At 41.4% G+C, this 24,948-nt stretch overlaps 1 protein-coding gene across 1 annotated transcript; it reads left to right on the top strand.

The window, feature by feature from the left end:
* The first annotated feature begins 147 nt into the window (after window positions 1–147).
* Window positions 148–24,268, top strand: LOC143288541 (uncharacterized). The gene is made up of 12 exons (XM_076597133.1): window positions 148–319; window positions 2,295–2,360; window positions 3,802–4,003; window positions 5,823–5,935; window positions 6,274–6,405; window positions 7,072–7,269; window positions 9,349–9,422; window positions 10,186–10,284; window positions 11,704–11,777; window positions 13,247–13,401; window positions 14,737–14,829; window positions 16,624–24,268. Exons 1-12 carry the CDS (start codon window positions 188–190, stop codon window positions 16,717–16,719), a joined length of 1,434 nt encoding a protein of 477 aa, XP_076453248.1. The 5' UTR covers window positions 148–187; the 3' UTR covers window positions 16,720–24,268.
* The last annotated feature ends 680 nt before the right edge of the window (window positions 24,269–24,948 follow it).

Genomic DNA, 24,948 nt, shown 5'->3' on the forward strand with positions numbered 1-24,948 from the left:
CTCATAAAAACATGTAAGCGAAATTTTTCATCAGCATGGGCAAAACATTTACATGAAGTAAAAAGTTAAAACAACTTGGTGCGCATGAATACCAAAATTAGTTTTTTTCTTGCGCACGCATTCCGTCTCACTTCCTGATCAGTCTTCAGCCCAGTGGTGTATTGTTTTGATTTTGTAAAGCAGCGAAATGGGCAACAGTCACAGCGGTCACAAATCTTCGAAAAATTCTTCAAGTTGCTCAGCGTCCACGGCGACGAAAACTGATGCATCTGAGACATCCTCTCAAAACCATTCAACTTCCATTCTTAAGTTATTCGAAGTAAGGAGCTCAAAACTAAGTAAAACGGAACGTCTTTCAGTTTCACGTGTACTTTTATCTGGATTACAGTATGGCGATGTGAAGCTCTATTTTGGGTGTGTGTGTGGGTGTGTATGTGTGTGTGTGTGTCAGTCTGCATCATATCCAGTCTGATCGGTGCTTCACATATATACCTACGCCTTATTTGATGTAGCGTGGTTTATTGACTGGGAGATCAGTTCTGGTGTCACCAGAAACATAAATCAATTTACCAAAAGGATACCAAATTCATGGCCAAAACCGCATATCGATGAAGGAGACAATATTGGAAAGATGAACTGGCCCATCACTGGGCCTCAAACATCTACAACGTCAACATCAACATCAACAATATACCTGAATGTCACCATGTTGCAAGATCTTAGCTAGGACACGCATATCTCCATCATCACCAGTAAACCCAGCAAGACCCAGTAAACCCATCTGATCCTGAAGACTCTTGGCTATCATTGTGAGAGTAATTTGTTTATAGGAAACATCAATAATGTGTATAAAGCTCTTGTCATAGCCTTACAATGGTATGCTTCATGTGCCTGGGATCCCAACACATCAAAGGACATGAGCAGAATGGAGAAGATGCATGGTCAAGCTGGCTAGCCGGTGGCCATCTGGCACTGCCAGAAAGACATCCAGTGTGGCTGACAAGTGATGTTTACACTCAGCTGTTCTGGACTTCACTCACAGACAAGAGGCACACAGCAAGACTGGCAGCCTTCTTCAAGTTCAATCATGATCCACCCCCAACCTACCAATATGAACAACTCTATGTATTTTTCTATGTTAAATTTTGTGTTTTTGTTATAAATACCATTGCAGATTATTACTGTATTGTACATGTATATAGTATATAATGCATTTGCCCAATATGAAATTGTGGACATTCACTTATATATTGATGTTGTATGCACATTGGAAGTATTATGGTGGTGATAATGTTCAAGAGGGAAAATACAACCCTCTATCAGTGTGCAGTTTGAAAAAGAAAACAACACATGAATGACACGCAAACTTTATTGTCTGTACTGTGGTACAGAGGTATTCTTTTTGGCAGCACAAACAAAACGTCAGCAGTCCCACCTGACCAGTAGACTTAGCTCAGTCTTCCATTAACAGAGCTGCAGGAAAAACTCCTTTCTGTGTACCATCGGTGAGTAGAAGAGGAACTGCCTCCCTCCTGAAGTTATGTCATTCTCAGTGGAAGGCTTCAAATCCAGGATATATTATAATGCTGCCCCTTCCCTGCTGTCCAACTCATTTGACAGTACTCCCCTGCTCATGATTTACTGACTGAAAAAATGTGAACTCCTCCCCTGCTCCCTTCCGGCCCCTCACCAATTCCCAGTACTTTTAACCTTTTCCTTTCTGCATTCGATAATTCATGTTGATTTTCCAGGCACCTATATAATCTTACCTCATTCATGCTTTTTTCCCCCGTAACATCAGAAGACTAGTGTGACATCTCACCAAACTCAACAGCTTCTTAACTATGAATAAGTTTGTGTGATTATGTTCTCTGCCTTCACTAAAAATGACCAATGAAGACCGGAAACCTTTGTGCACTGCAGCATTCTCCCAGCCTAGTGTTTGATGATCTTACTCCTAGATATATGGAAATAATGCCTATTTAAAAAAAAAAAAAAATGATAGGGGAAAGATGGCATGTTAATTACCAGATCTCATTGACTGTAGTGTAGTATGCTTATTCAGTTATTGATATTTGTTTCATTTATTTTACTGAGGCCCTCAATGCCTGACCAGCACTTTATGTGAATGCACTGGTCAGGCATCTGCTTTAAAAAAAAATTTTTTAAATTTAAGTACATGTGATGAAGCGAAAATGAATCAATTCTCATGCTTTGAAACCTTGAAACTACTTTAATTAAACTGAAACTGCTTATTGATAATGTTATATCACCTGCCTTGTTTTCCTTTTCAGAAAATGGAACTAACTGCTGATGATGGGAACACGCATCCTGGTGAATTGTCCAGGGTCACTTTTGAGGTAGGAATATCACAGTCAGATCATAATGCATTATTCATTACCTGCTATGAAATTGTCAGGCAGAAATGACATTTAAATTTCAGAGCTTGAATATTATGTAAATCAGTTCTAATGTTAGTGTAGTGTCCAGTTTTATGTTTGGGGTAGAGCTATATTGGTATCTGTAAAGAAAATTTGGCACTGATCAGTTAGGCAACTTAAAGTATTCTTTGATCAGTGTTTTGATAGGGGTCAAGCCAGCCTTCATAGTGCATAACTAATGGATTGTACAGTACAATAGAGAGAGAGAGATTTTACAAAATGCTTTTTTTTTTCTCAGGCTGTGTCAGATAGTGTGTTTATTATTATATGAAATTGAACAAGAGTAAACTCAATCTGAAAAGAAGGTGAGATGATGGAGCTGAGTGAATTCATACCAAGACTGTGCATTACCAATACCTTCTACATATGTACTGAAGTGAAAATATCTGCAAATTTAAGCCAGGAGTAAGACAGTTCCCTGAGAGTTAGAGTGAAACATGCGGTGCGCATGCGCGTGCGCGCGCGCACACACACACACACACACACAATCACACAACCGCACAATCATATACACTCTGTTTTATTTTATTATCTTCCCCATCTAATGTCATTCAAAGTGAACACATTTAAAATAAATCAACAACAACAACACACACACATACACACACACACACAAATAGACATTTTATTTTCGTAATGGGTCAAGCTCTAATTTGGCACATTGACTGGTTCCGGTGTCTCTTGGGTCATGACCTTAGTATGCAGCAATTACTGGATCAAGAATAGATGTCCAAGTTAGCAGTAAGATTAAAGGTTATACTTAGTTATTGAAATCAATCAGAATGAGTTTGTGCGTGTGTGCGCGGGGAATTGGGGGGGGGGGGGTTGTTTTTGTTTTTGGTGCAGCTTTAGTCCAGACAGTTCACCGCCATTGGTGACTTTAGTTGACATTGTGGGGTTATGTTAACTGGACAGGGTTTTTTTGTGTGTTTTTTGTTGTGGTTTTTTTGGTTTTTTTTTTTTTTTTTTTACATAGTAACAAAGCTTCACAGCTGCAGGCAATTTCCTGTGCAGTAGAAAATTGACTAACCTTCCCATGTTGACCAGTTGTAAAGTGAATCAGTCCTGTTTTGTTTTGACATGGACCAAACTGTGTGACTGGGAGGGTCAAGCTTAAAATATTTGGCACAGGGGATTGTTTTTTGCACTGAAACTTGCAGCGAAAGAATTGATTTCTGAGACAGTGAGTGAAAGAGTAAACGCTGTGTGGAGTCAACACAAAGCATGCAAGACAAAGCATGGTGTCGAGCTGTTTGCATTCGACAGCAGCATGCTCAGTTACAGTGTACGTTGCAAAACCACAGTGCCAGCTGTCACCTGCTTCAGCCATGGCATTGTTGCTGTATCGTTTTCATTGCAGAATGCCTTTCATGGTCCCTTGCACAAGTTTGGCAAGCTGATGTACAGGCAGATGAAGAATGGACACGTGGACAGTGATCGCATCACACGGGAAGAGTTTGTGGAGGCTGGCACAGAAATCGTCAGCACCATCAACGTGGCCGACCAGAGGAGATATTACTACCGGCTGTTTGCCAAAGGAAAGGAGCACTTGACCAGAGAAGGTGAGGACGAGTAACAGAATCATGCTGCATGCATTTTAGGGGAAGGTGGCAGAAAGGGTAAGACGCTTATCTGCCCATACAGTGTCTCTGAGGGGTTGGGTTCAAATCCTGGTTCTCGCCCCTTTCTCCCAAGTTTGACTGGAAAATCAAACTGAGTGTCTAATCAAGATAGGATGATTAACTGAGGTCCCATGTGCAGCACGTACTTAGCACACTGATAAGATCCCGTGGCAACATAAGTGTTGTCCTCTGGCAAAATTCTGTAGAAGAAATCCACTCTGATATTTACACAAATATATAGCATGTACTCAAGGCACAACTTGTGTGTTGGTTTATGGTTCTGATCAAGCATATATCTAAGAGATGTGGAAACAAGTACCCTACAATCTTTTGTTGATCGGTTAAAAAGCCTGTATTTTTCTTTTTCATTTTAAAGTTTGAAATACAATTCTTGACTAAAGAAAAGAAAAAGACATGAAGTTATTTCAGTTGACTAAACAAAAGAAAAACATTGATGTTATGAAGACGTTTTGAAATGTATTTCTGTGTGATATTGCTTATTAGACATGGCACTGACCAGTTAAAAATGATAAGTAAAGATAATGTTGGCTGATAACACACAGTGAAAATCATTTTGTTTATGCTATTTATTTATGACAATTAACACTTGATTGACACACATACCTGGTATGTATGAATAAACATTTTTAAACATTCAGTTTCTGTTTGACTTTGAAATGAGTTGTATACATCTTTATGGCTGTAGTTGGAGCATAATTATTTTTTAATGATCTATAACTTAACCACGCAGATGCATAGGTGCATGAAAGAAAGATGGCTGCCAAAAAAAAGAGGGTGCTTTCTTAGGCATGCAGAAGGGAGGTAATATACTAGGGGAGGTCACTGGCCGTACCTACTTTCAGTTTCTCTGCTCAAAAGCAGGGTAATAGTTTGCACGGGACAAGCATTGGATCTCTGCCAAAGTCTGCACCAGTTGGTCATGGTAAGTGTGTTAGATTGAATTTAATTTTAGGAAAATAAAATTCCTTTGATTTATTCTGTTGTCTTTTTATTACTGGCTTTAACTCATTGAACCTTGTGCCCTAGCTTCCTAGTCCCTGCATGTGCACACGCCACAAGCAAAGGGAACTAACTTAAACAGCATATCCAGCTGCGTCCACAAGTGTCAATCTAGAGGAAAACACAGTCAGTTTCAGTATTTTTTCAGTGTTTTTCCACATCAGTATGACAGGGAAGCCTGTGGAAGGAGGCAGTAAGCTCCCCAGGATTAAGTGGTGTAAGCATAGTATCATAGATAAAAGCAGAAGTGCCAACTGTTACGATTTCAACGTAATTTGTTACGCTCAATAGCAGTTTGTTCTGACATTACGCCAACGGCAAAATTGTTCCGACGAGTTCATTTTCGACTACATAGCATGATCACATGCTTTCATTTCGTAACATTACCCAGATGCTTAAGACCTGTCGATTACTAGACCAGGGCAGTCACTACTAACCTTGGTCTCACATGATGATGCTCAGTAAATCACGTGATATGTTTAAATTGAAATAGCATTGAGTGGACCACTCAGCTTAATAGTAGCAGCTAGAGTTTCACCATGTTGCAGGTAGGTCAAAGTGTTTGTATGTTTTGTATATAGAATGTACATTTGCCGATGTGGCTTAGATTCCGAGTGTGTACCTACCAAAGTCAAAATGTTCCGACCAAATTTCCTGATTGTTCCTACGAACACTTGACAGGGGTTGGCATCTCTGTAAAAGGTATTGATCAGGTTGGTGTTTTGTTGTTTCTGTTCAGAGGCCTATCAGATGGTGCAGGTGTCCTTCATGTTGACAGTGTCCCTGTCCAAAATCCCCCACCAGGACGATGAGCGCGACAACAGACTCTTTGAAGGAATGGTGGCTGGCATGGTGAGTCCTCCAGGACCTGCTTTTATTTTGGGAGGGAGGGCTATCTTCATTCATTTGCATGCGTTGCATGTCTTTTTAAGTCCTTAAAAATCTTTTAAGAATAACCCAAGTTTGTAATTCTTTTAAAGATATGCATATACATTTGTGTGGGTATGTGAGAGAGAGAGAGAGAAAGTGTGTGTGTGTTTGATTTTTGAGGAATTATGAAAGGTATATTTGAGAGTGTTCATTATGAAATGATTGCATTGTAGAGTTCTCTCTCTCTCTCTCTCTCCTTCTCTGTCTCTCTCTTTGCGCATTGTGGAGTTGAACATAGACTGTGCCTGTTGTGTTTGCAGTTTGGCATCCATGAGCAGCTGAACTATGAATCTGCAGACAAATGGCTGTTGGCTCACTGCCCCAACATGTTTGCCGGTGTACACAGCTGGGTGTGCACTGTATTGGGAGGTTCCAACCTTCCCTCAGAAATGGTAAGGAAAGCAGACATTGGGACGGAAAACTGTGATCGTTGTGGCAGGGCAAGGGATGGATCTGGGATTTTGAATAAAAAAATTGTATTGGAATCGAGAGGACACGGGTCTTCTTTTTTCTGTCTTGCAAAATGATAGTGCAGTAAGGAAAATTGAAATTTACATTTAGATTAAAGAGCCAAATGACTGGACAACTGCACCCGAGTGGCAGTTGTTGAGTGACTTGCTTTGATGTTAACGGCTGTCACGCAGAGCAGAGACAGAGTGGCAGTTGTTGAGTGACTTGCTGTGATGTTAACGGCTGTCACGCAGAGCAGAGACAGAGTGGCAGTTGTTGAGTGACTTGCTTTGATGTTAACGGCTGTCACGCAGAGCAGAGACAGAGTGGCAGTTGTTGGGTGACTTGCTGTGATGTTAACTGTTGTGGCTTGCTTGATGTTAACGGCTGTCACGCAGAGCAGAGACAGAGTGGCAGTTGTTGGGTGACTTGCTGTGATGTTAACGGCTGTCACGCAGAGCAGAGACAGAGTGGCAGTTGTTGAGCAACTTTACTTGTTTTGATGTTAGAGTGGCCGCTACTGAGTGACTTGTTTTGATGTTAGAATTGCGGTTTTTGAGGGACTTGTTTTGATGCTAACGGTTATCATGCAGAGTTGTTTCCCCCAGGAAGCCAACAAGGTGAGGGTGCCCCAGCTGGAGAACTTCAAGTGTGGTCAGCACTGCCTCAGTCTGGGCATGGCCTGGGCGCTGTCCGCTGTGCTGCCCAACTGCTACACCACCCTCCCCACCCCGCCCCCTGCCGTTCCCACGCCAGGCACCGCTGGGCCCCACGTCAACCCCTGGCAGCACATCGTTTCCAGTCTGGTGAGTGATCGGGTCAGGCCTTGCAGTTTCAGTTTCTTCAAGGAGGCGTCAAATCCATACGTGCTACACCTTGGGTGGGTTGCATGAGCGAACTTATCGTAAAGAATGTTCTCAACTCCATGGTGAACTCCATACACTTAGGAACATTCTTAACTCTAAGCAAACTTAGTGCTCCAAAGATCGCCTCATGCAACCTGGCCCTTATCTGTTAGGCAGATGCCTGACCAGCAGCGTAACCCATCGTGCTTAGTCAGGCCTTAAGTGCATTCATCTATATTTGTGTATCTATTGGAGTGGATTTCTTTCACTGAATTATTCCAGAGGACAACACTTATGTTGCCATGGGTTCTTTTTCAGTGCACCAAGTGAGTGCTGCCATGGGACCTCGGTTTATCATCTCATCCGAATGACTACACGCCCAGTTTGATTCTCTGGTCAAACTTGGGAGAAAGGGCGTGACAGGGATTTGAACCCAGACCATCATTGACACTGTTTTGGCAGATAAACATTCTGCCAACTTTCTTCCAGGCCTTTCAGCTCTCTGTACCAACAACCAGTGAGACTCGCTTCTCAGACAAACAACTGATGTAGCGTTTCAGCGTGTTTAAAATGTATAACAACACTGCTCACGTGATGGCTCGCCACTGCAAGCTGAGTACAGTGTTGTCAGCCTTTACGCAGTGGAAGTAATTTATTGACTGGGTGATACAGTGTGCTGTTTGTTAATGAGTCAGTGATCGATCACATGACCAGTTTTGCTGCATGCATGTCAGCAATGGTGTCTCCAGCAAGAACATAATTTTCTGACAAAGTAGGTGACAGCGGCAGCATTTTACCACCATGGACAGTGTCGAAATATCACAAATGGAAGGTTCCAACTTTGAAGAGGTGGTTGTGATGGAAAAAATCCCAGCATTTCTCAGGACAAAAGTGATGGGCTGGACCGTTCAGATGCCCTCTCATCATCAGAGGCAAGTGAGGGGGAGAATGGTTGGGGAGTGTCTGTCATGCGGTGGGTCAGGAAACAGGACTGTGTGCAGTGTGTGGTACAAGTGAGGATGACCATTTGCTATTCATGATGAATCACAGGCACGAGGACTTCAGTTTTTTCCCGACTGTAGATAAACGTTTGCTATGATACATCACAGGTATGATGACTTAAGCTTCTTTCCTGCTGTAGATAAATGTTTACTATGATACATCACAGGCATGATGACTTAAGCTTCTTTCCGACTGTAGATAAACGTTTGCTATGATACATCACAGGCATGATGACTTAAGCTTCTTTCCTGCTGTAGATAAATGTTTACTATGATACATCACAGGCATGATGACTTAAGCTTCTTTCCTGCTGTAGATAAATGTTTACTGTTCATGACAGGCACGAGGACTTCAGTTTCTTTCTGACTGTAGATAAACGTTTGCTATGATACATCACAGGCATGATGACTTAAGCTTCTTTCCTGCTGTAGATAAATGTTTACTGTTCATGACAGGCACAAGGACTTCAGTTTCTTTCCGACTGTAGATAAACGTTTGCTTTGATACATCACAGCATGATGACTTCAGTTTCTTTCCTGCTGTAGATAAATGTTTGCTATGATACATCACAGGCACAATGACTTCAGTTTCTTTCCAACTGTTATAAACTTTTGCTTTTTATGATGAATCACTGTAGTTACTTTCCACCTTCTTTGTATGGCTGGGCTGTTGTGGCCTGCATGTATGAGATTAGCACTTGGCAGGGTAAAAGCGGGTTAGTGGAGAAAAACCAGATCACTTGACTAATTTACAAGCTGCAGTTTGCCACCGACTGAAAAATGACATTTTGATTAAATCTGTCCTTCATAAAGTCAGTTTTCGTGTCTCTGTACAGTTCAGGCATAAGATGTAAAACAGTCTGTTTGTTTTGAATTGTTTTGAATTTCATGTTCTTATCATATGTTTGTTATTAATTTCTTGAAGAAGCAGAAATGAGATCATGATCGTGGTGTGTATATGGCTGACATATATTTCTGTGTCTGTGAAGGCCGCATTGTATCCTTATTTCCCCAGCTCATGAGACGCTGATATTTGCAGGCTGGTCGACTGCCTCGGGTGCAAAGCTGGTGCCTGCTGTACAACAGTGAGAGAGACGGCATGTCAAAGAACAGGTACAGTGCTCTGCAATGCATGTTCAGCAGACTGCTTGTTGGTCACATGCCTTGAACTTCTTAGCTGATTGAACGTGAAGTGGTTGTTATTTTTATGCAGTCTTTGTTGCATTGTCCGGTTTCCTTGTATATATGTTGTTTTTATTTTAAATGCATGGACAGTGCATGTGCAGTTATAAAGTGGATGTTAGGATGCATAGGAGTGTGCTTGAATGTTTGCTCTTGCTTATGCACAACACACACACACACACACACACACACACACACACACGCAGGGTAACTCTTTTACACGAATAACTATATACATATATATCTAAGCAGATACTTTGATTGGAATATAGAGAGAAAAAAACAAAGTAAAAAAACAACAACAATATTGCAGAGTAAGCACTTTGGCAAAGTGTGTGAGTGGCTGTTTTGCAGGTTCAGTCACCATGTGATGTCATTTAGCACGATGACAAAGTGTGTGAGTGGCTGTTTTGCAGGTTCAGTCACCATGTGAAGCACATTGGCAAAGTGTGTGAGTGGCTGTTTTGCAGGTTCAGTCACCATATGAAGCACATTGGCAAAGTGTACAAGTGGCTGTTTTGCAGGTTCAGTCACCATGTGAAGCACATTGGCAAAGTGTGTGAGTGGCTGTTTTGCAGGTTCAGTCACCATATGATGTTAATGAGCGTGCTGGCAAAGTGTGTGAGTGGCTGTTTTGCAGGGTCAGTCACCATGTGAAGCACATTGGCAAAGTGTGTGAGTGGCTGTTTTGCAGGTTCAGTCACCATGTGATGTCATACCACGGCCCCAACCTGGTGTTCCTCAGCTTTGAAGGGGGAAACCTGTACTGCCTGGCACTGGACATGGGATTCAGGTGTGTGGGCTTGAGACTCTGCCTGGTGAGGTGCAGGGGCACGTGTGTATGTGTGTGTGCGTGTGTGTGCATGCACTGGGTCTGTGGCTTGTGTGTGTGTGTGCTTGTGTGTACGTGTGTCCAAGTATTTCTTGATACGAATGTGTGTGTTTATATGTGTTGTTGCGTGCACATGTGTGTACTTGTGTCCAAGTATTTCTTTATACATGTGTGTGTTTATGTGTTGTAATGTTGTTGTTCATTGATTGTATGTCTTTAAACTTGTAAAAATATTTGACAAAAAAAAGGGAGTGGGGGTGGGGATTGTTGAAAGTTGAAAGGGTGGTTGTGGTATAATGAACTGGGTATAGGAAAAGTGGCCCTGAATGTGTATGCTGTGTATGTGTGTGATTTGTGTGTGTGTGCATGGGCATGTGTGTATGTGTGTGTTTGGTTTGTGTGTGTATGTTTGCATTTTGTATAAATGTTAGTGTTCACTTACGTCTTTAACTTTGTCTATCTCTGACTCTCTCTCTCTCTCCCTGTCTTTCTCCAGCCTGTCTATCCATCTGTCCAGCAGTCCTGAACCCTCCTCATGTTCTTGTTCTCTGATCAATGTAATAATAATAATGGATACTTATATAGCACACTATCCAGAAATCTGCTCTGGGTGCTTTACAAAAATGCTTTGTTAACATAAAACATTACATCTGTGTTACATACACACACCAAAATATGACTACACACACACACACACGCGCGCGCGCACACTGCGTACATACATTTTAACAATACATGTGTATCTAACAGCTACCCTAACACATACGCACACATAGGCAGGCGCAAACTTACATAAACGCACACGCACACAATACACATTCATATACATCCATGTAGTTATGTACACATACATTGTATACATACATAGTCAAGCACAGCTAATGCAAAGGAAATGGACCTGCCACAATTGAACTTACTGCTGAGGGAAAAGGTGAGTTTTGAGATGTGCATATGCCATCCGTTTGAGAGCTGAGTGATGCATTGATGGGATGGTTAGACTCTGCTGCTTGGATCTGTTGCTTGATCACTGGTATTGTCTGTGTCTGATGTTCTGATTGGTTGAGTGGTCTGATGTAAGAAGTGTCAGCTCATTTGATTTGCTGCTTTATCCATTGTCTGTTATTCTGATTGGTTGAATGGTCTGATGGAAGAATTGTCAGAACATTTGATTTATCGTTTTGTCCATTGTCTGATATTCTGGTTTATTGAATGCTCTGGTGTAAGAACTTTCAGCATATTTGATTTGATGATTTGTTTATTGTCTGATGTTACTGGTGTGTTGAATGATCTGATGTGAGAATTGTTTGCCCATTTGATTTGTTGCTTTATCCGGGGCTGAGTTTCAAGTGTTCTGACTGGTTGACTGGATTTGTGATGCAGGGAAGGCGTACAGAAGTTTGGAGGCAGAGACTGCTGTCTGATTCAGCTGCTGCCGGTCTACAGAGTGGTTCAGAGTGAGTGGTGCATGCCTTGGATTGTGCTGGAAATTTTCTCTTTTGCATTCGTAGGCTGCGATTCCCATGTTCACTCATATACTGTACAAGTGGACTTTGACGTGTATGACCATTTTTAACCCGCCATGTGGGCAGCCATACTCTGTTGTCAGGGATGTGCATGCTGGGTATGTCCTTATTTCCTTAACCCACTCAATGCTGATATGAATTACAGGATCTTTAACGTGTGTGTTTGATTTTCTGAATGCACGTACGCACAAAGAAGGTTCAGACTCTAGCAGGACTTCACATCTGTTGACTTGGGAGATTTGAGAAATCTCCACCTTTACCAGATGCTGCATGTTTGATTCGAACCAGGACCCTCAGATTGATAGTTGAACGCTTAATCATTTGGTTCTTGTGCCTGTGTTGGAAATGGATTTCATGGACGGAGGTGGCCAGTATATTCCATACCTTTGACTGAAATGAGTGCGGTAGCCAAATGGTGGAGTGCTGGGTTCTCGCTCAAGTTTCCTGAGTTTGATCCCAGGTTTTGGAACACCTGGTAGGTTAAGGCTGGAGATGCTTATGATCTCCCAGTCAACATATGTGCAGACCTGCTAGTGCCTGAAGACCCTTTATGTGTATATGCTTAAAGATCCTATAATTCATGTGAGCGTTCTCTGGGTTACGGAAAAGAGAACATACCCAGCATGTATACCCCTGAAAACAGAGTATGGCTGCCCATATGGTAGTAAAAAATAAATGGTCATACATGTAAAAGGTTACATGTTTGTGTGAGTGTGTGTGTGTGTATGTGTGTGTGTGTGTGTGTGTGTGTACATGCATGATGAAAACCTGACTGAACGACTCGGGGAGAAACGAATGAAGAGTGCGCTAAGGCAGCTGTCAGTCAGCTCTACCGAGGTTAGGCAGCATGTCGTGCAGATTGCTCCTGTGTTTGTAAAGACCTTAGAGCTTGGTCCCTGACTGAGGGTAGGCGCTATATAAGTATCCAGAGATGCGAAATGTTAGGATTTCACCATATTTTGTTGCACTCAATCGCAGTGTGTTCCTACATTACGCCAACGTCAGAATTGTTCCAATGAGTTTGTTTTCGACTGCATAGCATGGTCCCATGCTTTCATGACATAACATTACCCAGACACATCTAGACCTGTCGATCACAAAACCAGGGCAGTCACTACTAACCTTGGTCCTCATGTGATGATGCTCAGCTAATCACGTGAGTGGTTACTTTGAAACAGCATTAAGTGGACCAATCAGCTTAATCGTAGCATTTACACCATGCTGTAGGCAGGCCCAAGTGTTTGTACGCCTTGTTGATAAAATGCACGTTTGCTGATGTGGCTCGGAGTCTGAGTGTTCCTGCCAAATTTCCTGATTGTTCCTACACACACTTGAGAAGGGGTTGGCATCTCTGAGACTGTATCCATGGCATGGAATGACCCCCCTTTCCCCCTGTCCAGGTGGCCCCAAGATAGTGCTGTTCAACAGCCTGACGCGGGGTGTTCCCAAGGGCATCCTGATTGGCCAGGACCACAAGCCCCTGGTGCTGAAGCTGGACGAAGACTTTGACAGAATCTACCACTACGATGTGCCCTGCGCCCTGCACAGGATAGAGGTGAGGGGTCGAAGGTTGGGGTCAGAGTGCAGGGTCAGACTTGAATGGGATCGACCGCTACGATGTGCCCTGCTGTTTAGTGTAAAGTCTGTGTCTGTTGATGTATCTTGAGTCTGTTTATACAGTAAGTCTGTTAATGTAGTCTGTTCGTCTGTTAATATAGTGTGTCTGTTTATATTGTCTGTGTCTGTTAATATAGTCTCTTAATACAGTGTTTCTGTTAATATTGTCTGTGTCTGTTAATATAGTTTATTATTACAGTGTGTCTGTTGATATTGTCTGTGTCTGTTAATAGTCTGTTAACATCGTTTATCTGTTAATATTGCCTGTGTCTGTTGATACTGCGCAAATGACTCCATGTTTGTTGCAAAGGGTTTAGAGCTCGGCCTCCAACAGAGGATAGGCGCTGTATAAGTATGCATATCATTTACCATCATATAGTGTGTCTGTTAATACAGTCTGTGTGATGCGTGTTCCAGGCGTGGGGGTGTGACCAGTACTAACAGCGATGCTGTGTGGTGTGACGTGGTGTAATGTGGTGTGTGATGTGTGTTCCAGGCGTGGGGGTGTGACCAGTACTAACAGTGATGCTGTGTGGTGTGATGTGGTGTAATGTGGTGTGTGATGTGTGTTCCAGGCATGGGGGTGTGACCAGTACAAACAGCGATGCTGTGTGGTGTGATGTGGTGTAATGTGGTGTGTGATGCGTGTTCCAGGCGTGGGGGTGTGACCAGTGCTAACAGTGATGCTGTGTGGTGTGATGTGGTATAATGTGGTGTGCGATGTGTGTTCCAGGCGTGGGGGTGTGACCAGTACGAACAGCGATGCTGTGTGGTGTAATGTGGTGTGCGATGCGTGTTCCAGGCGTGGGGGTGTGACCAGTACGAACAGCGATGCTGTGTGGTGTGATGTGGTGTAATGTGGTGTGTGATGCGTGTTCCAGGCGTGGGGGTGTGACCAGTACGAACAGCGATGCTGTGTGGTATGACGTCGTGTAATATGTGCAATGCGTGTTCCAGGTGTGGGGGTGTGGCTAGTACTAACGGTGATGCAGTGTGGTGCGATGTGGTGTAATGTGGTGTGCGATGCGTGTTCCAGGCGTGGGAGTGTGACCAGTACTAACGGTGATGCTGTGTGGTGCAATGTGGTGTAATGTGGTTTGCAATGCGTGTTCCAGGTGTGGGGGTGTGGCTAGTACTAACGGTGATGCAGTGTGGTGCGATGTGGTGTAATGTGGTGTGCGATGCGTGTTCCAGGCGTGGGGGTGTGACAAGTACTAACAGTGATGCTGTGTGGTGTGACGTGGTGTAATGTGGTTTGTGATGCGTGTTCCAGGCATGGGGGTGTGGGGGGGAGGAGGTGAAGCAGGCCCAGGTCAAACAGAAACAGTGGGAGGCCAAGGACGTGGAACGAGAGCGCACACGCAAGGTAAAGTGAACAGTGCACCTGGGATCATGTTAATGCATGCACACGCAAGGTAAAGTGAAGGATACACCTGGGATCATGTTAATGCATGCACACGCAAGGTAAAGTGAAGGATACACCTGGGATCATGTTAATGCATGCACACACAAGGTGAAGTGAACAGTGCACCTGGGATCATGTTAATGCATGCACACACAAGGTAAAGTGAAGGATACACCTGGGATCATGTTAATGCATGCACACGCAAGGTAAAGTGAAGGATACACCTGGGATCATGTTAATGCATGCACACGCAAGGTAAAGTGAAGGATACACCTGGGATCATGTCAATGCATGCACACGCAAGGTAAAGTGAAGGATACACCTGAGATCATGTTTATTCATGCACACGCAAGGTAAAGTGAACAGTGCACCTGGGATCATGTTAATGCATGCACACGCAAGGTAAAGTGAAGGATACACCTGGGATCATGTTAATGCATGCACACGCAAGGTAAAGTGAAGGATACACCTAGGATCATGTTTATTCATGCACACGCAAGGTAAAGTGAAGGATACACCTGGGATCATGTTAATGCATGCAGACGCAAGGTAAAGTGAAGGATACACCTAGGATCATGTTTATTCATGCACACGCAAGGTAAAGTGAAGGATACACCTGGGATCATGTTAATGCATGCAGACGCAAGGTAAAGTGAAGGATACACCTGGGATCATGTTAATGCATGCACACACAAGGTGAAGTGAACAGTGCACCTGGGATCATGTTAATGCATGCACACACAAGGTAAAGTGAAGGATACACCTGGGATCATGTTAATGCATGCACACACAAGGTAAAGTGAAGGATACACCTGGGATCATGTTAATGCATGCACACGCAAGGTAAAGTGAAGGATACACCTGGGATCATGTTAATGCATGCACACACAAGGTAAAGTGAAGGATACACCTGGGATCATGTTAATGCATGCACATACAAGGTGAAGTGAACAGTGCACCTGGGATCATGTTAATGCATGCACACGCAAGGTAAAGAATGCATTTGGGATCATGTTAATGCATGCACACGCAAGGTAAAGAATGCATTTGGGATCATGTTTATTCATGCACTTGCAAGGTAAAGTGAATTATACACCTGGGATTATGTTAATGCATGCACATGCAAGGTAAAGTGAACAACCACTTTAAATGTAAATCTGTGTTGTGTTATTTTTTATTTCAGAGGTTGTTGTTTTTTTCACACATATACGAATAGATAGATAGAGGTGTGTGTGTGTGTGTGTACTCCTTGCCACAGATCGGATAGTACATTGTAATTTGTTTGTGTTTGAACGAACAAATTCCAGCTAATTTTTTCTGTCTTAAAACTTTGAACAGGCTGGGCGATAACTGTCACTGACCAGTAACAAGTGCTGAACGTGTGTGTGTGTGTGTGTGTGTGTGTGTGTTGATGCTGCTAATAGACAGGACTGGGTTTAAAGTGAATTATTCAGTGTGTGGATAATTTGCCATACCACAAGTATGCATGATGTGAGTGAGGGAAGTGGGAAGGGACCGAATGAAATCAGCATCGTGAACCCACGACTGATGCTTGTCTGCGTGTTTGCGTTGTATTGCTTGCTTGTGTGTATCCAGCTTTGTACGTGTTGCTTTCTGATCGTTTGGTCCCAGCCTTTGTCATGTTGTGAGTGCGTGGCTGTGGGCTGAGTTACTGAGTGGGGTAAGTGACGGGCATGTGGATGCACTAGTGAATTTCTGGATGGCTGAATAAAAGTGTGTTTGATTGTGTGACAGCTGAGACTGGAGGGGGACTGGAGGGAAAACCCGGACAAGCAGATCTTGGAATGGGGCGGAGTGAAGACCGGCAGCTCCTACCTGTCCAGCCGCTAGCGCATTTGGTCATCGTCACATTCATCGTCGTCTTTCTCCCCTCAGCAGCAACGGTGATTTCATGTTCCTACCTGTCATCGTCACCATCATCGTCGTCTTTCTCCCTTCAGCAACAACGGTGATTTCGTATTCCTGCCTGTCATCGTCACTGTCATCATCATCTTTCTCCCCTCAACAACAACCTTGAACTCATATTCCTACCTGTCATCATCACACTCATCGTTGTCTTTCTGCCTTCAGCAACAATGGTGAACTCATATTCCTACCTGTTATCAGAAGTTAGTTCACATTGTCATTGTCACTGTTGTCTTCCACCCTTTCACAGTAATGGTGAATTGATTGTTCATCACCACAGTGCTTCATTTGAAGAGCTGAGATTTGGTGTGAAATACTTAGGGGAGGTGTCGACAGGGGAGAGAAAAGTTGGGTGTTGCCGTTTTCTTTTGATGTTTGCATTGTCCTTTCATACTCTATACAAGTTTGGGAAGGCTTCATTATGATTTGAAAGAGATCTTAACTGCATGCGTACTTAATAAAGAGTTGTTTTTTTCTTAGCTGGTGCCCGATCTATTGCGGTCTTTCCACAGATTTAGAATGGCATGTTTGCCCTCAGTCTCTTCTCACTAGGACTGATACGCATATCATTTCTTCACCCGTCCCAACTTTGATGAATGATTTTGTGTGAGTGTCTGTCTCTTTTTTTTTTCTTTTTTCTTTTAACATATTTATAATTTTTTATTATTGTTGAAGAGGTGATTTTCCTTCTTTTTTTTTCTCTCCTTCATTCGTTTCAGCTGTAAGGTTTCATTCTTACAGGTACATAACACCATTGTATCAAACGTTTCTTTCTCAGATTTCAAGAGTGAATGTATGCAACATCTGGGGTGTGGGGGTGGTGGTTATTTTGTGAAAATTGTGGTATTTTAGAAGTGTCTTTTCAGTTTGAAAAACTGGCATTTGGAATTCATGATGCGAGTCCAGTGGTGGATTTTTTTTTTTTTCACAGAAGTTGCATCTGTTGTGGATGAATCTTCCTTCTAATACTGCTGACTAATAATGTAATATGTTCTTTCTGAGAAAAATAAAATAAGAGAGAATGATTGTGTGTGTGTGTGTGTGTGTGTGTGTGTGTGTGTGTACAGGATCACAGATCACAGAAGATGGGAGGAACAATTGGGGAAGAGTTTTTTTTTTCTTTATTCATACTCTTTATTTTATTTTATTTATTTTTAGATAGATTTTTGCTGAAAGTATTTATAAGCTCTGTTATTGTGTATTGAATAAACACTGTTTGTGTGCGTTTCTCACCTCAGCCGGGCAGCCCAGAACTACCTGTCCAAAGCTAGAATTCATCATCTGCTGTTGTGTTAACTTTGCCAAAAGGATTAGAATCGAATATAGGGTGTTTGATTACAAATACTTAACCTTTGTTGTGCCAGTACAAATATTTACAATTCCTGACGCACACATATAAAGAAAGAAAGAGAATGTGTCTGTGCGAGTGAATGATATGCAGTGTTCATGTGTTTTATTTTGGAGGGGTGTGTGTGGGTGTGGCTGGGGTGGGGTGATAGTAAATGCTAAATGCCATTCGTGTGTGTGTGTGTGTGTGTGTGTGTGTGTTTAACTGAAATGTAATTCATACCATCTGCAATCTTTTGTTGGGGGGTGGGGTGGGGTGGGGGGGGGGTTGTTTTTCTTCCCTTGCTCTCCTTTGTTATTTAGTTTTGTTACTATTTTGATAATTAATTTCTGTTTTTGTATTGTCACTGGTTTCACCTTTTCTGTTTTTGTATTGTTGCTATCGTGTTATTAATTTTTTTGTGTTGTTACTATCGTTTTACTATTTTTTGTGTGTGTGTGTGTGTTGTTACTGTGGCTTTATTATTTGTTTTTGTAACTATGGTTTTATTATTTGTTTTTGTATTGTTGCTATGGTTTTATGATTTGTTTTTTGTATTGTAACTGTGGTTTCACTTTTTCGGTTTTTGTATTGTAACTATGGTTTCACTTTTTCGGTTTTTGTATTGTTACTATGGTTTTATGATTTTTGTATTGTATACTATGGTTTTATGATTTGTTTTTGTATTGTATACTATGGTTTTATGATTTGTTTTTGTATTGTTACTATGGTTTCACTTGTTCTGTTTTTGTATTGTTACTATGGTTTCAAAGTTTTCTGTTTTTGCATTGTTACTATAGTTTTATGATGTGCTGCTTTCTACTTTTCTTTATTACTTTCTTTAAATAATCTGCTTTTTTCATGAAAAAAATGATACTGGAGATAAGTCATTGAGGGCAAAATGTTTATACCTGGGGGAGGATTAGGAGTGGGGGTATTATCAGTGGTATACATGGTTGTTGTGATAATACTGGAGATCAAGTCATTGAGGGCAAAATGTTTATACCTGGGGGAGGATTAGGAGTGGGGGTATTATCAGTGGTATACATGGTTGTTGTGAAAACACAGATGCCCGAAGAAGTTTGGGAAGATTTGTCCATGTATAAATGCTGTGTGTCTGTGACAGTCCATGTATAAATGTTGTGTGTCTGTGACAGTCCATGTATAAATGTTGTGTGTCTATGACAGTCCATGTATAAATGTTGTGTGTCTATGACAGTCCATGTATAAATGTTGTGTGTCTATGACAGTCCATGTATAAATGCTGTGTGTCTGTGACAGTCCGTGTATAAATGCTGTGTGTCTGTGACAGTCCGTGTATAAATGCTGTGTGTCTGTGACAGTCCCTGTATAAATGCAGTGTGTCTGTGACAGTCCATGTATAAATGCTGTGTGTCTGTGACAGTCCATGTATAAATGTTGTGTGTCTGTGACAGTCCGTGTATAAATGCTGTGTGTCTGTGACAGTCCATATATAAATGTTGTGTGTCTGTGACAGTCCATGTATAAATGTTGTGTGTCTGTGACAGTCCGTGTATAAATGCTGTGTGTCTGTGACAGTCCATGTATAAATGTTGTGTGTCTGTGACAGTCCATGTATAAATGTTGTGTGTCTGTGACAGTCCGTGTATAAATGCTGTGTGTCTGTGACAGTCGTGCACTTGATTGAAACTGAGTTGCCTGTGAAGAGTGTCAGTAATGAGAGAGTGGTTTTGTGAAATGTGTTCACTTCCAGTCCCTTGTTGTTGAAGATTGCACAAGATGCAGAGCCTGTGAAACCTGATTCAGTCTCTTGTCGTTCAAGATAGTTCAAGGTGCAGAGACTTCTGCTGAGGATGCAATGTCGTAGGTGTGACCCTGACAGTCATCTGTAGGTCTACATTCCATACTAATACGTTTCTGTGTTCCACATGAAAACCTTATTGTTGATTCATGTAAGTAAATGTTAAGTCTACAGTATGTTTGCAAGTGATAGATTGGGGTGGTTGAGGTTTTTTTTTAGCTTTTTCTATTAAAAAAAAAAAAAAAAAAAATCAACTTTCATATTTTTTATGTCTTTGGTTGGGTGGTGTTTTTTTTTGTTTGGTTGTTTTTGTTTTTTGTCTGTGTGTGTTTTCAGTGATGTTTTTTCCTTTATAGTTCTTTACTATGTGAATTAAATACTTTTCATGTTCTGATTTGTTTTGAGCACATCAAATTACACTGCCAAAAAACAAAAAAACTGTACACCTGTGTTCACGACAAATGCAGACTTAAGGTGTTCTTTCTGTAAGTGCTGCTGGCTGTGTCTCTTGGCAAAGCAGCGCACGTTGACTTGCACAACAAAATACCCTGTGGCAATATTCTGGACCTATGGATCACATGTTGTTTTGTTATTCCAGTAGTATAGCACTTGCTGCAGATAGTGGTCTTCAGCTTGCAGACAATGAAAACTCCATTACCAAAGGTTCAGTTTGATTGGTCGAGCTCGACCCATTGGCTGAGATTAGCTGAGCTAATCTTGATATTATACTTACAAAGTAGGAATTTTTTTTCCTTAAAATATTTTCCAAGCAGGAAATATTTCCTTTCATAGGGAAAAAAAATCATTGAAGATGATATGGAATTTAAGTGAAACAAGGTTCCACAGTGCATATTTACATATTTATTTCTCATTGGACAGCATGACTCGGAACCATGACTGATCAAATGTGTAAAGTATTCCATCAAAAGTCATGAATGAATGTTGAGGCATATTTGGAAATGAAATCTGATTTAAAGACTGAGAACGTGTATAAATCGGATTGCTTTCCTGTTACTATACACCAGGAAAAGGGTAAACTTTGGTCACAGTGTGAAGCCAAAAGCAATGGATTATCCATGATTGGGGGAATCTTCTTCTTCTTCTTCGTTCGTGGGCTGCAACTCCCACGTACACTCGCATGTACACGAGTGGGCTTTTACGTGTATGACCGTTTTTACCCCGCCATGTTGGCAGCCATACTCCGTTTTCGGGGGTGTGCATGCTGGGTATGTTCTTGTTTCCATAACCCACCGAACGCTGACATGGATTACAGGATCTTTAACATGCGTATTTGATCTACTGCTTGCATATACACACGAAGGGGGTTCAGGCACTAGCAGGTCTGCACATATGTTGACCTGGGAGATCATAAAAATCTCCACCCTTCACCCACCAGGCGCCGTCACCGTGATTCGAACCCAGGACCCTCAGATTGACAGTCCAATGCTTTAACCACTCGGCTGTTGCACATTGGGGGAATCTGATTTCCTGCAGTGTCCACTCCTGTATGCAGTGAACATTCCTCTTTTTTCCTGTCACTGGCTGTTCAGTTAGAATATTGAAAACATGACCAGCATTATAGAAAGAAAGTAGGACAGTATATCTGGTCATCTGTTGGTTTGTTTTTCGTTTTCTTTTCCAAAACAGAACAGCTTTAGATCCTGTCTGCAAAATGTTGAAAGAAATAAACTTTTACTGAGTTTACAACTACAGTCACTAAATCATTTCCAGTCCGGGTACATTTTTTGACAGTTCACATTGCTTTTATGTATATGAGTTCAGTTTTGCCCCCTTTTATTGTTTGTATCCAACTTCAGAATCAGTCATTGAAAGGAGGCTCTTTTGGAAAGTCTGTATATTGGTTTCTTTTGTTCACATGGCCGATGAATTGGTTCCAGTCTGCGTTGATTTCTTTTGTTCACACGGCCGATGAATTGGTTCCAGTCTGCGTTGGTTTCTTTTGTTCACACGGCCGATGGATTGGTTCCAGTCTGCGTTGGTTTCTTTTGTTCACACGGCCGATGAATTGGTTCCAGTCTGCGTTGGTTTCTTTTGTTCACACGGCCGATGAATTGGTTCCAGTCTGCGTTGATTTCTTTTGTTCACACAGCCGATGAATTGGTTCCAGTTTGCATTGGTTTCTTTTGTTCACATGGACGATGAATCAGCCACACACACACACACAGTTGTCCCAACACACAGCATTTTACATTGGAGTGAAAATGCCTTACAATTGTTAAGTGAACTGGAAAGAAAACCTGACTCATATGGCATGATATGGTTTGATTGTTTTTGTGTTTGATTACTTCATAAAATGCAAGATAGATTTACCTTGAATTTGCAGTTCACAATATAATTTTTGTGTGTGTGTGTGTGGTGTTGTACAAATGAAAACAATGTTGTCAGGATTGTTGTCATATTTTGAACTAGTCTAAAAGTACATACTAGCCATTCTCATGAACTGTGTTTCCTTTGGATCTTATTCCATGCTGTCACTGTTTCACCCGTCGTCGTCTTTCATTTTCTGGCTTTGGTGTTCCAGATTGAAGAACAGCCCGTTAGACATTATGTTACCACTGATGTGAAAATGTTGCACATACAAACCCATTTCATGTTATAGATTTCGTAACTCATTGAGTCCTGTGCCTGAGCATTGCTGTGGCTTCAGAATTTGTCTCATTAGAATGTTTTTCATGGTCTTACATATGCATATACTGTGAGGAAAGGAGACTTACTTTAACAGTATGATGATAAAATGAAGAATGACTGCTGAGTCTATAGAAGCACCAAATGGAGAAAGCTTACAGAAACTGGGGGTAGTAAAATACAACTGACTTTTGATGAAAGGTGTCCAACATTTCAGACCATAGGTCTTTTATCAAAAGCAAGTCTTATTTTACTACCTACAGTAACATTTACAGTATTTTGGGATGTGTCTGCACGTAATTTGGAGGAAAAGCAGTTTATGTTCTGCATTTTTTCCACATGAATATGGCATGGAAGCCTGCCAAGGCTGAACACTTCACGGGGCTGAATGGGTTCAGGCACAGATATTATTTCTCGGAATAGCACTTTATGGAATACCTCAGTAGAAACAAATTGTTAAGCATAACGTTGCTTTTGAATGCCTGCCTGTGAGAGAGGTTACCAAACACTGAGCAGGGACTCATAGAAAAAAACAAAAAAGCAAAACAAAAATGTCAAGAAAATGGCTTCAAACCTCTCAGCACACACACACACACACACACATCTACCTGAACAAGTCCAAAGATCATGCTTGCACCCAAAAAAAAACATAAGTTGAGGATGAGTATAATTAGCAATGTATTTGTTAATGTTATGGACAGCTTCTTAATTGGTCTCAGCTGTTCACACCATTCTCACAGACTACCTGCATTTATTCACAAACCAACCAAACATCAACATTACCATATATATATATGTATATTACATGAAAAATCAAGTGTGATACAAACTAAAGGTTCACCTCAGCTGCTAAGATTTCAGGATATTCTTGTACAGAATTATATATAGATACAGCTTGGTGAATAACATGTATTTATGGCTTTAACTCTTTCTATACCGTATTGATAGCTGCAGCTGTCTTCTGGTGTGTTTTTTTTTTTTTTTTTTAATAGTCTAGGTTAAGATTATACATGTTTATATTTAATCTGGATTAGATTGTAACCAGTTTGCTACAGGGAACATGGCACAGAATAAGTGTATGAGAGCAGACTGTTGCTGATGTCTCAGAGACGTGATACTATAATAGGTGTGTTAATTGTAATGTCACTAAATGAAAGTTAATTTTTGTACAGACTCAGTCAACCTCAAAGAAAGTCTTGCAGCTTTATGACTGTATCTTTAACTGAATGTGAGACAATCGTAAGATAGCAGAATAACAAAGAAACACTGACATCAAGTTCATGCTAGTGAATAAAATTATTTTGCTCATATATGTATCAATCACAAATTGAAATGCAATGTCTCACACAGACATTTCCTGAATTAGGGCGGGAAGCATATTTGACAGAAGACAACCAAACCCATGTTATTACTCTCATTATTGTGTGTTAGTTTTCTGGATTTTCAAAATGACCGACACGTAAAATGAAATTGCCCAGTACACGTGTGACCTGTAAACTGAAATGACATGGTTTGTAAACTGTTAGCAATGACTGATTTTGAGAATGACTGACATGTAAATTGAAATTACCCAGTACACGTGTCACATGTAAACTGGATTTTGCCCAGGATGTATGTTTGTCTGCAACTGTGAAGGGAACATGTTCACCTTAAGAAACAACACTGACTGCTTTGAAAATATACTGCCTGTGATAATAAAAGTCATTTTTTGGTCTGCATTTCAACGATGTGTTCGTGTTTGTTTGATGAACTTCATCTCTCCGTCTGCCCTCTTTAGATGTGTTGATGGTGTTTGTTAACTCTCTCTCTCTTCCTTTCTCTCTCTGTGTTTCTGTTCTCATTCTTGCTGTTCTAGTCTGGTTCAGTTTATGGGCATCTTGTTTGCGGATTTTTCTGTTACTCCAACTATTAAAGTGTAACGATGGCACTGAAATGTCTGGTATAACTTTGACTCACACGATGCACAAACAAACACTCGCAACAACATCTCAGTCCTATTCATAGCTCATGTGGTAGATTACAGAATACAGTAGTTACTATATTATATATATACATATTATGAATCTTCTTCTTCGTTCGTGGGCTGCAACTCCCACATTTACTCATACATACACAAGTGGGATTTTATGTGTATGACCGTTTTTACCCCACCATGTAGGCATCCATACTCCTTTTTTGGGTGTATATTATGAATGAATAGTAACAATTAGTGGTACAATCAGCAGTCAGATATTATTCATTGTGCCCACGCCAAGCATGTTTTGCTCAGAATGGAGCTTGTATTACAAAGCATATTTTCATAGAAAGTATAGTGCTAGGTCTCCTCTGGTGTGTGGCCTCCTGTCAACCTAACATCAATGGTTGCCTGTGGACTGCCAATGCTGGGACTGCGACAGAC

The sequence above is a fragment of the Babylonia areolata genome, chromosome 12, assembly GCF_041734735.1.
Source record: "Babylonia areolata isolate BAREFJ2019XMU chromosome 12, ASM4173473v1, whole genome shotgun sequence".
Classification (NCBI taxonomy): Eukaryota; Metazoa; Mollusca; class Gastropoda; order Neogastropoda; family Buccinidae; genus Babylonia; species Babylonia areolata.

Excerpts from the sequence above, each read along its gene's own strand:
- LOC143288541 (XM_076597133.1), top strand. The coding sequence starts at position 188 with ATGGGCAACAGTCACAGCGGTCACAAATCTTCGAAAAATTCTTCAAGT. Across the intron at positions 6,406-7,071 it reads CCAACCTTCCCTCAGAAATG|GAAGCCAACAAGGTGAGGGT; the intron begins GTAAGGAAAGCA and ends TGTTTCCCCCAG. Across the intron at positions 11,778-13,246 it reads GGTCTACAGAGTGGTTCAGA|GTGGCCCCAAGATAGTGCTG; the intron begins GTGAGTGGTGCA and ends CCCCCTGTCCAG.